This window comes from Sphaeramia orbicularis, chromosome 3 (assembly GCF_902148855.1).
Source record: "Sphaeramia orbicularis chromosome 3, fSphaOr1.1, whole genome shotgun sequence".
Lineage (NCBI taxonomy): Eukaryota > Metazoa > Chordata > Actinopteri > Kurtiformes > Apogonidae > Sphaeramia > Sphaeramia orbicularis.
In genome coordinates this window covers 18,821,244-18,834,521 of record NC_043959.1, presented here as the reverse complement: position 1 = coordinate 18,834,521, position 13,278 = coordinate 18,821,244, and the positions used below count along the sequence as shown (strand labels likewise).

At 40.3% G+C, this 13,278-nt stretch overlaps 1 protein-coding gene across 3 annotated transcripts in view; it reads right to left on the bottom strand.

Annotated features, from left to right (window-relative positions):
• LOC115437770 (WD repeat and HMG-box DNA-binding protein 1-like) overlaps positions 1–13,278 on the bottom strand; it is a 39,137-nt gene that overhangs the window by 18,259 nt on the left and 7,600 nt on the right. For all 3 annotated transcript variants that reach the window (XR_003937981.1, XM_030161109.1, XM_030161118.1), the window contains exons 5-13: positions 12,809–12,920; positions 12,591–12,641; positions 12,405–12,500; positions 10,174–10,266; positions 9,712–9,818; positions 6,629–6,770; positions 5,126–5,339; positions 2,709–2,893; positions 11–195 (exon numbers count right to left, since the gene is read on the bottom strand). Coding sequence is in view for 2 of the 3 variants with exons in the window: in XM_030161109.1 (XP_030016969.1) it covers positions 11–195; positions 2,709–2,893; positions 5,126–5,339; positions 6,629–6,770; positions 9,712–9,818; positions 10,174–10,266; positions 12,405–12,500; positions 12,591–12,641; positions 12,809–12,920 (1,185 nt within the window). In the remaining variant the exon portion in view is untranslated. The remainder of the gene's footprint in view (positions 1–10; positions 196–2,708; positions 2,894–5,125; positions 5,340–6,628; positions 6,771–9,711; positions 9,819–10,173; positions 10,267–12,404; positions 12,501–12,590; positions 12,642–12,808; positions 12,921–13,278) is intronic.

Below are 13,278 nucleotides of genomic sequence, written 5' to 3'. Positions count from 1 at the left end.
CGGGTGGTACCTGGCGAGCTCCTCGGTGCTGGGACAGGCCAGGAGCACGGCCTCCTGGGAAAGGTCAGCCATGGTGTGGCCCAGTGAGTTGGTGAGGTGCATGGCATGGTGCACGGCCGTGTCGTGGAACTCCACGTCGATGGCGTTGTCCTGCTCGTCATTGTAACCTCGGATAATTCCCACCGAGTTCCACATCTGAGGAACACGTTACATCAGGGGTGTCAAACATGCGGCCTGTGGGCCAAAACCGGCCCGCCAAAGGGTCCAATCCAGCCCGTGGATGAATTTATAAAATGTAAAAATTACACTGAAGATATGAACAATCAAAGGCGTCAAATTCATCTACAATTGCTTATCATTTTCAAGAGGATCAGACCAGTGAAATAAAAGAACAAGTGGTGCCAGGTTCTGCCTTTGAAAATATGCTTTCCAGGGTGAAAAAGGTTTCAAATAAAAAGAGTCAGATATGGCAAATGTTTATGGCTCATATTACGAGGGCAACATCTTATAGAAGGTGTGTGTGTGTGTGGGGGGGGGGGGGGCTGGTGCACAGTATGTGTATATGTTTGTGTTTATGTACATGCTCTAAGTGTGTGTATATATGTGTGTAAGAATTGTTTGGGATTGGGGTGCTAGGAGTGGTTTGCAGCTGCCTTTTTAAGTTGTGGGTTGTTTTGTTTTTTGCTTTCCTTTTTGTCTTTCTTTTTTCTCAGTTTTTTTCCTTTTTGTAAAGGACTGAAAATATGATAAAAAATTAACAAAACTTAAATGACAAAAAAAAAGTGGTTCCAGGCACAACAAACCCCGCCCCTCGCATATATTGTATCTTATTTTGGCATCGATCCAGCCGATGTCATCATGTTTGTGTGTGTGCTGATGTCATCATATCAGTTACCTCTATATATGTGCCAAGTTTGAAGCAAATAGAAACAAAACTGATGTTTTTATAGGCATTTGAAATTTCACCCATTTTAAGTAAATGGGAGGAAAAAAAAAAGATTTAAAAAAATTCATAAAAAATGTGAACTTTGACCTCTTTTTCCCAAAATGTAATCACATCTGTTCTGGGTCACTGGCAATCTATAAACCCAATTAGGTCTAAATTCAACCAATAGTTTTGCAGCTAAAGTGTTTAACATTGAAACAAACCAAACCCAAAACATTACCCCTTGCCTCCGTTTCAGGGGGCGGGGTCATAACCTGTCAATAATCAGAACTCCAAATGTTAAGTGCAAGTTATAATGTACATGTGAAAAAGATAAACTGAGGTAAATATTGTTAAAATTGCACGAAAACAACAATAAACATTAGCAGTTATTTATTGGTTATTATGTTATTATTGTACATCCCTGTTTTACATCAGATCAGTCTTCAACCATATTTCACATTTTATGGAAACGTGTCCTTTGCATTTTCTTTTTTCTATTTTTGACCTTATTTCACTTTTGCTTTGACATTTTATGAAAATGTGCCTTAAACTGATAAAGCTGTGTCCCTGTACTGTTCTTATCACCGCTTAGTCTCATAATTGTCTAATCTGTTACGGTCTTTGTTTGTCCTCTAGTGTGACTGTTGTTTGTCTCTAGGCAATAATATTATGGTCTGTAAATGTCACCCTGTGCTGTAACTGTAAACGTCTGACATGGAAACTCCTGCAACACTTTCATCCTTCAACACAAAAGACTTCTGAACTCTGAATAAAAGGAAGTCAGACACAAACACGGGAATGAAACAACATTAAAACCACAGCTGGAACTATTTTAGAGTCTTTTAAACTGATTTTTAACTATATGCACACTAAACTTCTTATGTTTAACAAACTGGATTTATTTTATTTGTGTTTTCGAAAGTCAATGCAATGAAATTTTATGCCTATTTTGTAATTTTTTAATTAATTTTGTCTTTTTTTTTTTTAAAATTTTTTCATTGATTTTGCAGCTTAATTTTTGTCTTTATTCATGTTGATGCTTATGTTTGTCCATTTTGTTAATTATCCATCTATCAATCCAACATTTTTTCCATGAATTAATTATCTATCCATTTATCTATTTTTGTGCCATTTATTTCTGTTCACTTTTCTTGCTTATTTTGATTCAGTTTTTATTACATTTGTCTCATTTTGTTCATTTTTCACAGATTTTGCTGATTTTGTGGTTATTACTTACTTTTGATGCTTATGTTTGTCCATTTTGTTCCTTACTCTGGTCATTTTTTTTACTCACTTTGTTGCTTATATTTGTCATTTTTATTAATTTTGTTATCAGTCTATCCATCCAGTTCATTGTGCTACTTATTTATGTGTATTTTTTGTCATTTTTCTTGCCTATTTTGTTCTTTTTTAAATTAATTTTGTCTCTTTTTCATTAATTTTGCAGCTTATTTTTTCTTTACGAATTTTTACTATCCAGTATAAAAGTGTCTTAGTCTTTTTTTGTGAGTTCTTATCTGTTAAAAAATAAGGCCTTGACGTAAACACAGCATTTCGTCTTCGATCATGGTGATTTTCTGCCTTAAAATCCCACTGATGTTAAAACTAGGTTCATCATAAAAGAACGACGCTGCTTCGACATCATGTGATTTGTCACTGCGCATTTAAAAAGGACACAGATCTGATCTAAATAAAAATGAGAACGTGTTAAAATACCAGTAAACACTACGTTGGCATCCAATAAAGACTTTTTTTTCCTACCATCCTCCCAGTGTCTCACCATGAATCGGTGTGTGAGGTGTGCAGGTGTGGATCCGGGCTGAAAGGCCTTCTGAGGAGGGGTGGGCAGGGGCCCCTCGTAGATGGGGCGCAGAGGTATCTGGGGGGGCGCTGCCGCCGGGACCACGGCGCTGCTGGCGTCATCATCACCATCTTTATCCTGACCGAGCCTCAGAGAACCGGTGTCTGAGACAAAAACACAAGATCAGTGAGTTTAGAGGAAGGGGGGGGGGTCAGGAAAGACCAGGAAACACAAGAGGGTTAACCCTTTAACCCCTGAGCCCTGATTCCAGGTAAAGATTCACATGTTAACCTTTCAACCCCTGAGCCACTCAGAATGGACATCAATAAAAGATTTAGGATGTTGAACATCAACTGTGAACTGGAAAAACACTGAACAAGGATTTGACTTTTGGCCCAGTATTTTTCGTTTTGGGCTCTATTTTTTAAATAAATCAGTCCAGCTGCTTTTTGACACCTGTTTAACTCCATAAAGTAGGTCCACAGTCAAAACTCCGTGAAAACAGCAAAAAAATAAAGGAAAATCCCCACAACACTGGAAACAACAGGAAAAACAAAACATAATATATACTGAACAACAAAAGAAAAGCAAGTATGTTTCGGTATTGGTTTATATGGGAGTTTTATTATGAATATTGGTTTCATATGAGATATTTATATCCAGCTGTGAAATTTACAGTGGGTCTCTCTTGCTGTCCTTGTAGCACTGAGTTGACGGTCACGGAGATGGGCCAAGCGAATATGGCGATCCTGATTACGGGTGGTCACACGTGGTCTTCCGGATCTTGGTCTGTCCCGAGTGGTCCCTGTGTCACGGAATCGTGTCCTCAGCCTACTGATGGTGGACTCGTGCACTTGCAGACGTCTGGCAACGTTGCGAGCCGTTAAAACAGCATCAAGCATACCAATAGCGCGTTCTCTCAGATTATCGTTAAGGCGAGGCATCGTGGTAATGCAGTAACTTTTGAATCTTACCATTTCTTTTTATAGCCCCCGGATAAACAAAGGGAATTGCCACTCCCATTTGTTGCTCCCACTACCATATCACTCAAAACGTACCGCACCTCCGATACTTTGTACACGTGCTCAACACCACTCGTGGTCGTGTTTGCCTGCAAACACACGCTCCAATGGTTACAACTCACTTATTTTAATGTGCATCTCAGTTGACAACGCAACAGGACAGCTGAACTCTTGCCTAAATTAACGACCAAAACTTGCGTTTCTTTTGTTGTTCAGTATACATGCCCTTGAAAATCCTGGGCCTGACTTATCAGGCACATTACTGCCCCCAGTGGCCTGACTTATCAGCACACGCCAAAGTTTTTGGACGGATGGACGGACGGACACATGGACAGACAACCAACTGATGACAATACTCTGCAGCCAGTGTGGCCAAGGGTAAAAAAACAAAACAAAAACAGTGTTTGAAAAAAAAAAAAAAAAAAAGCCCAAACCATCTATTTTTATAGTGAGTCGGTCTCACTCACTGCTCTGTGTTTTACCCCACATTCCACAGGCGGTGGGGGGTGAACTGAGCATGCTCAGATGTCTATGGACAAAACAAGGTCTATTCTATCAGCACAATTTGAAATTTTTCCTATTGAGCAAATGGTTGTGAATCTTTATGAATATTTAAAATAAATCACACATTCAGAACGATCACCACAGACACGTCAGGGGTTAAAGGGTTAATTAAATTAGATTAGATTACATTAAATTAGATTAGAGACTTTATTGGTCCCACAACAGGGAAATTCACTGGTCAAGGCAGCAACAGAATAAACTGCCACAAAAGAATGTGCATGTGTAAAAACAAAAAAATAATCTTAGTTAAATAATCTTAGTACATTTGATTAATTTTTCAAGAAAATCTATTTAATAATAATGTGTCATTTTATCGTCATTTATTTTGGCTTTACTACTGACACCTTTGAAAGTGGACAAAATGCATATAAGTAGTATAGATAGTTCATAACACATGAATGGAACTTACTGAAACAAGATCATTTCATTTAAATACTTGAAGTATCATTAAACTTTACCACTGCAACAAAAAAAAGGAACAAAATTAGATGAAAATTTAAGACTGAGTTGAAGACTGACTTCAAAATGACTAAAATAAATCCATTTATTTACTCTATTACAGTCCACTCATTACTAAATGATCACTTTTTTTAGACTGAAACAGGTAATATGGTGACCAATAAGTGGAAAAAAGTTGGTAGAGTTTACTCATAGCCCTGCCCAGCTGCACAAGACTCTGCCCTTTTACAATCACAGTCAGTTATTCACAATAATCATCATTACACTGAGAATTATTCAGAAAAATCCCCGTTATGACGACTGATCATTCCTGCACCTGATCCTGGACCAGACCCTGGACCTTTCACTCACCCATCGAGTTGTCGTCATCCAGAAACGTCCCTCTGTTTCTGACTCGACCCGTTGCAGGCATCAGATAATCATCGTCATCATCATCTTCATCAGCTGTCGTTGTTGTCGGCTTCTTCACCGGAGTGTTGGTGTCGCTCAGTCCTTCATCCATGAGTTGGTCATCATCATCATCAAATAGGTCATCATAGTTTTTCACAGGTTTGTTTATTGGAGCCTGAAACAGTCCAACAGGTTCAGTTTATGCTACATTCCATCTGTATTTAACCCTTTAAAGACGACTGTGTCTCCAGTGACGCATTTCTACATTCACTGTCATTCAAATTATTGTAACTCCTGAACTGTTTGTACTATTGACAACATTCAAAGTACATCTGAAAGCTGAGATTGGGTTCTTTTTATCTATACAAAAGCCAAGTGGCTTCTGTGTGTGTGTGTGTGTGTGTGTGTGTGTGGTGGTGGTGGTGGGGGGGGGGGGGTTCACACTAAATCCGTACAGAGCTGACTGCTGCAGTTTGTCATACTTATGTATTTTGGTCAAGGGACAGACCAGTGAAAACAGCAAGTTGATAGGACCAATTTTTTGGGAGATATTAGTAATTTTAGAATACAACAGCCTTATAATCACGTTGCTATGGCCAGAACGCTTTGGCGGTGACTGCTGGACGAATGCAGTACAGCATGTACGAATACACAACAGCATAAAAACTACCACATCTAGAACCTGTGGATCCCCACGGGTCAATGCACTAGTTGGACTATAACACATTATGGTAGAGGTCTGCATTGGCTGAGGGGGAGGGGTGGAAGTGGGCGGAGCAGAGAGCAGCAGAGTGCAGTCAGTGAGAGAGAGATGGAAGACTTCTTCTATTGTTAGCAGCATTTTAGCGAGGTTTTAGCGGTGAATTCCTGTAAATATGTAATAAATCTATATGCAGAGCTGTCCAGGGCATACACAGATGCAGTGTCTGTATTTGAATCAGATGATGGAGGTTTTTGTCAGTGAAATGAGGGGCTCTGTCTACAAGACAGAAAGTGAACACAGACTATCACAGGATCCAAATGACTAGAAAGAATTAAAAATAAGAAGAACATGGACACAGAATGATCCAGACAAACTAAAATGTTTGAGCACATGGAAAATAGATGAAAGATTATTTCTATAATCTCAGAAAGGTTTGTTAAAAACATTTACAGTTTTTCATAATAAATGTAAATTTGATTTTTACTATAACACACTGTTTTAGGCATTTATTCCATATATTAATGAAAATTAATGGGCAGACACTTAAAGGAAATGGCAAAAAAGACCTTTTCTGACATTTTTCTTGCAAAAATAACAAAGAAATATCGGCCTGTTATGATGATATTCCTCATAAGGTTAATTAAAAATGCTCAGTATTTACTCGTCATATTACTCATCTGTGTGCTCTGTGTGGTTTGTTCTTTGGTAGTGTTGGCCCCGCCCATACAGTACCTGTCCGTCAGGGGGGAGGGGTTTCTCACCTTGGTGCTGTTGGAGGTGGACGAGGCTGAGCTGAGTCCATCCAACAGACCCAGACTGCCCTCGGTGTCGGTGTAGGCGATCTGATGGCCTGATGGATGCCACGCCAGGCTGCACACCGTGAAGCCTTTCTCATGTTTCTGCCTGCAGTGGATAAGACACACTGGATATGTAGTATCAGTGTAACCATGGTAACCAAACGGACTCCATCAGACAACAGCTACCTGAACTAAAACCACCTCAACATCCATGACTGTCAATATCTTCAATGTCGTTTTTGAACTTTGGCAATTCCTCCTGCGGGCCGGATCGGACCCTATGGTGGGCCGGTTTTGGCCCGCGGGCCACATGTTTGACACCCCTGCTCTAGAATATAAACAGACCCTTAGGACATGAGCATCAGTTCCTGGTTGAAGCAGGATTAGACATTCAGACCAACTGGGATTAACATTACAGTAGAGGCTAATACTCTAAATCAGGGGTGTCAAACATGCGGCTCACGGGCCAATAAAGGGTCCAGTTCAGCCCACGGGACGAATCTGACAAATGCAAAAATTACACTGACGATTAGGGGTGTAAGAAAATATCAGTTCTGCAATATATCGTGACATTTCACAATACTGTATCGATATTAAAAAGTACTGTATCGATATTTTTAGGTATTTACTAAAATGTAGATATTGTGGAGGTTCATTTTAGTTTTTTTTGGTTTTTCTTTTTTGTTTATATTTTATTTATTATTATTTAACGCTCTTTTATTAAATAATGTTAGTTCTTTTGTTGCGATTGCACAAAAATGTTATGATATTAGTTATCAACAAATAGAATATGAACATTTGATCAGGATCTTAAACTGTAGTGTCTGTAAAATATAATTTAAGTTTTAACAGGAAAATTTTGTGATATAACATTAGATCCTGTTCTGATCAAATAAAAATGTCTTTCGTATTTGTGCATATTTCTGGTGTAATTCAATTCTTCCAGGAAATAATCATAAGAAAAAAACAAAAAACAAAATAACAAAACAAAACCAATAAAAAATTGCCTTTTTAACAGTACCATGATACATCGTGTAGGCCTGTAATGGTACGCGTACTGAACCGAACCGTTTCGGTACACACCTGTTCGGTTCGGTACACAGCTGTACTGAAACAGCACAGTATGTTGAGAAAAACAAAAAGGAACGAAAGGCGTCGTTAGATGCGGAACTTTAAATCCGCGCAAGTTCCACAGGAACATATGGAACTAATGCACAATGACTCAAAATATGAAATAGCTGCTTCCATAAGGTTAAAAAAAAACAACAAATATGATGTCAACCTGAAGGGAAGAGACTGAAGACCCTCCACCATCAGTACAGTCCAGTTTGGATCAGTTCAGGTTCAGGTGAAAGACAACAACGAGGAAAGAGACGTTAATAAGATGGACATTGTTTGGCCCCTAGGAACTACGGTAGTTCTAAAACACTGACACTAGCTCACTCTCTCTCTCTCTCACTCACACACGCTGTATAATAGAAGAATAGAACCCGGGAGTTGGAAGTTGTACAGGAGTTGAAAGGATGTAAAGTTTCACTTTCGTTTCACGCCAGCGTTAGTTATTACGTTAGTTATGGTCCGAACCCCCATATATAACCCCCCCCAAGGGAAAAAAAAAAGAACCCCCCCCCTTGACAAATCGCACCCTACACACACACACGTACACAAAGTGGCCTAAACAGTTTATCTGTCCTAAAATAAATAATTAGGTTAATTTATTTGTCAGTGTTTCTCTTCAGTTTGTTGTAACAGAATACCAGTTTACCCTCTTGTTAATGTTGCACTTCATGTGGAATTTTTTTTATTTTAAAGCAGAATGTGAACTGACAGAACTGTGATTAGATTTTTGTTCTTTGTTCAAAACTCCCTTTCAGGGAAAAGTGCAATACTAATGTTTAAAATACATTTAGTAATATTTTATTTTCTATTTGATTTATAGCAGCAGAATTATATTATTCCTGTTTTTCTATATTCTACTGTTTCCAAAAACTGGGGGAAGAATGTTCAAAAATTCATAAACGCATTAAAGACATTTTGAGGGGTTTTCTTTCTTTCTTCCTGTACCGAAAAAAAAAAAAAAAAAAACGAACTGTGGCTTTCAAAACCGAAAACGTACCGAACCGAAAATTTTGTGTACCATTACAGGCCTAATATCGTGATATATCGTATCATGATCCTAGTATTGTGATTTGTATCGTATCGCGAGATTCTTGCCAATACACACCCCTACTGACGATATTAACAGTCGAGGGTGTGGAACTGGTTTTAGTTCAGGTTCCACATACAGATTAATAAGATTTAAAGGAAAATAATCATAGAACCTAGAAATAATGACTCCAAATGTTCATTTTAGTTTAATGTGGAAAAAACAAACAAACATTAGACTATGAAAATATTTACATTTACAAACTATCCTTTAACAATAAAATGTGATGTGAATAACCTGAACAAATATGAACAACCCGAAAATTACATGTAATTGTATTAATATTCTGCCTGTTATTAAATGTTTTGTGTTTGTAGATCCACTGTAATCTGTGAGTTGTGTTAATAATAAACTGAGACGCAATACTGTAGAAATTGTTCATATTTTAGGTCCAAAATTTTTAACAATATTATACCTGTTACCAAATGTTTGTGTAACATTGTGTGTAATGAACATGTATAAATAAGATGAGGCATTATATTGTTAAAATAACACTTATTTTGCTCATGAAATTTCATTTTTCCAGGTTATTTACATTTTTTCTGTTAAATGTAAATATTTTCATAATATAATAGGTGTTTTTTGTACTAAAACAAAGAAAAACTTGGAGTTGTAATTATTTTTAGGTCATTATGTTTATTATTTTACTGGTCTGACTCACTTTAGATCATATTGGGCTGAATGTGGAACCTGAACTAAACTGACTTTGACCCCCCAGGTCTAAATTCTCTCCTCATAACTTACATTTTAATGTCTAATATCTAATAAACTCTTTACCTGTTCCTGAAACCTGACGTATGTTTCTACCGTGTCCCTGTTGGTGCTCGTTTATTGGACGTACCTCTCCACACACAGACGGTTGTCCACGTCCCACACCGTCATTAACCCTCCGATGCAGCCGGCGGCCAAGAAGCGTCCACACGGAGACCAGGACACCACGTTGATGGGCTGAAAAAGAACAGGACGAATGAGACCCGACCCACAGAACTCAGAACTCCTCCCACTGTGGAACCATCAGACTGAAGCGACTTTCCATCAAAATGTATGTGAAGAGTTTAAAACAATACTGTTGAATTTAATCACACTGTTGATTATTTAATTACATGTGTGACTTAAGAGAAGATAAAAAGCGTAATATCTGGGGAACATCTGGAATATGAAAGAACAGCATGTCATTGTGCAGATACTGCAGGAAAACAACCTGAGTTTGTTCATCTAAGGGTTAAAACCAGACTGATCAGTATCGTAACAGTAGTCGAATCATGAAAGTGTTGATCAATCAGGTGCGTAGTGATGATGTCACCTGTGTCAGCTGATCATCTGACAGCGTCCCGACCTGATCCCAGGAGCCTCGTTCATACAGGTGGACCTTCGAGTCGACGGGAACGGCTAAAAACTGAGAACAAACAGAAAAGGAGAAGTGTGACGGTACAGACGTCCAGGTGGAACAGTGACTGTAGCGTCAGACAGACTGGAACCAGACCGGAACCAGACCAGAACACTAGACCTGAACCAGACCAGAACACTAGACCTGAACCAGACCAGAACACTAGACCTGAACCAGACCTCAGCCAGACCTGAACACTAGACCTGAACCAGACCTGAGCCAGATCTGAACCAGACCTGAACACTAGACCTGAACCAGACCTGAACACTAGACCTGAACCAGACCTGAGCCAGATCTGAACCAGACCTGAACACTAGACCTGAACCAGACCTGAGCCAGATCTGAACACTAGACCTGAACCAGACCTGAGCCAGATCTGAACCAGACCTGAACACTAGACCTGAACCAGACCTGAGCCAGATCTGAACACTAGACCTGAACCAGATCTGAGCCAGATCTGAACCAGACCTGAACACTAGACCTGAACCAGACCTGAGCTAGATCTGAACCAGACCTGAACACTAGACCTGAACCAGACCTGAACCAGACCTGAACCAGACCTGAACCAGACCTGAACACTAGACCTGAACCAGACCTGAACACTAGACCTGAACCAGACCTGAACACTAGACCTGAACCAGACCTGAACCAGACCTGAACACTAGACCTGAACCAGACCTGAACACTAGACCTGAACCAGACCTGAGCCAGATCTGAACACTAGACCTGAACCAGACCTGAGCCAGATCTGAACCAGACCTGAACACTAGACCTGAACCAGACCTGAGCCAGATCTGAACACTAGACCTGAACCAGATCTGAGCCAGATCTGAACCAGACCTGAACACTAGACCTGAACCAGACCTGAGCTAGATCTGAACCAGACCTGAACACTAGACCTGAACCAGACCTGAACCAGACCTGAACACTAGACCTGAACCAGACCTGAACACTAGACCTGAACACTAGACCTGAACCAGACCTGAACCAGACCTGAACACTAGACCTGAACCAGACCTGAGCCAGACTGGAACCAGACCTGAAACAGACTGGAACCAGACCTGAGCCAGACCAAAGCCAGACCTGAGCCAGACTGGAACCAGACCTGAGCCAGACCACAGCCAGACCTGAGCCAGACCTGACCCAGACCGCAACCAGACCTGAGCCAGACCTGAATAGACCCGAGCCAGACCTGAAACAGACTGGAACCAGACCAGAGCCAGACCTGAACCAGACCTGAGCCAGACCTGAGCCAGACCGGAACCAGACCGGAACCAGACCTGACCCAGACCTGACCCAGACTTGAAACAGACTGGAACCAGACCAGAACCAGACCTGAGCCAGACCAGAACCAGACCAGAACCAGACCTGAGCCAGACCAGAGCCAGACCGGAACCAGACCTGACCCAGACCTGAAACAGACTGGAACCAGACCTGACCCAGACCTGAAACAGACCGGAACCAGACTGGAGCCAGAACGGAGGCAGACCTGAGCCAGACCTGAAACAGACCGGAACCACACCTGAGCCAGACCTGAAACAGACTGGAACAAGACCAGAGCCAGACCTGAGCCAGACCGGAACCAGACCTGAAACTGAACCAGACCTGAGCCAGACCTGAGCCAGACCGGAACCAGACCCAAGCACTAGACCTGAACCAGACCTAAACCAGACCTAAGCCAGACCCGAACCAGACCAGAACCAGACCTGAACAAGATAAACTTGAGGAATCCTGTTCAAATCCTCTTTATGTTAAATGGGCTTTTCCCCCACAAAATTTCCTATTTAAGTTTTACAAATAAAATTAACATTAGCTTCTCTCTCATAATATATAAAGCCAAAAAAGGTAATCTATTACAAGTACATTGTGCACAATGAAATAAAATAGCAAAATTAAAAATAATCAATTATCTTGACAAAATAAATGGGAAAAAATAAATAAACTCTACTGTGACTTTTGCTCTAACATTAATTTCCTATAACACCTGCTGATGATTTGCCTCCACTTTAAAAGGACAAGGACTTAAACTACAGTTCAGTAAAAACACCAGATGTAAAAACTAAACTAGCAGGTTGTTCATTATGTGGATTCGGTGTCTGGTTCAGGTCACATGTTCAGTGGCTCAAACAGATGGTGGCGTCACTGACCTTCGCCGTCTGGTTCTGCCAGGACAGACGACACAGAGACGTGGCGTTGGTGACGTCACTGCTCTTCTGCAGAAGGTTCCAGCTTTTCACCTGAGACTGAAGCACAGAAAAACCCATCAAATACGTCCAACATACGCCAGGAAAAGGCCTCAGACGGTTTAGTTTGATGAACTGAAACAGACGAACCTGCTCCTCGATGTTCCAAACCACGACTGAACCGTCACAGCTCGACGACGCCTTAAACACAGACATTATTATGTTATTATTTATGAATGAGCAGAAGGAACACATCCAGACTGAACTTCACTACGGTGACCATTCACAAACATGGATTTTACAATATTTAGTCATCTTCAATACGCTGAATAATTTCACTTCTGACACCAGTGACCAGGTTTACCCACCAGATACTCATCTTTAGGGTCAAAGGTCACGCTGAGGACAGGGGCTTCATGGCCGCGGAGTGTTTTCTGTTGGCTGCTGTCGGCTACGTCCACCACTTTAACCATGAAGTCACTGAGAGCGAAAAGGAGAAGCTGATTAAGAACCGAGATTAAAGTAAAAAAAATAAAATAAAAAAATTTCATCATTTTCCAACAGGAAACTGGATTCATTTGAGAAAAAAAACCCACAAACATCCATCTCTTCTCACCACCTTCATTATCTGGTTTATTTGTCCTGTTGGATCTGAACTAATGCTGCCTTCATGTGCTATGGGAATTATGGTAATTACTAGTTACAAACTTAAAAATTGCACCTGAATGCCCCTTTACATCATATTTTCCACTGTTGTTCCACTATTGATCCATGAGATGAAAATAACCTTTGACCTTTTCAACAGGAGAACAATAATAAACTAATATTTACCATTATT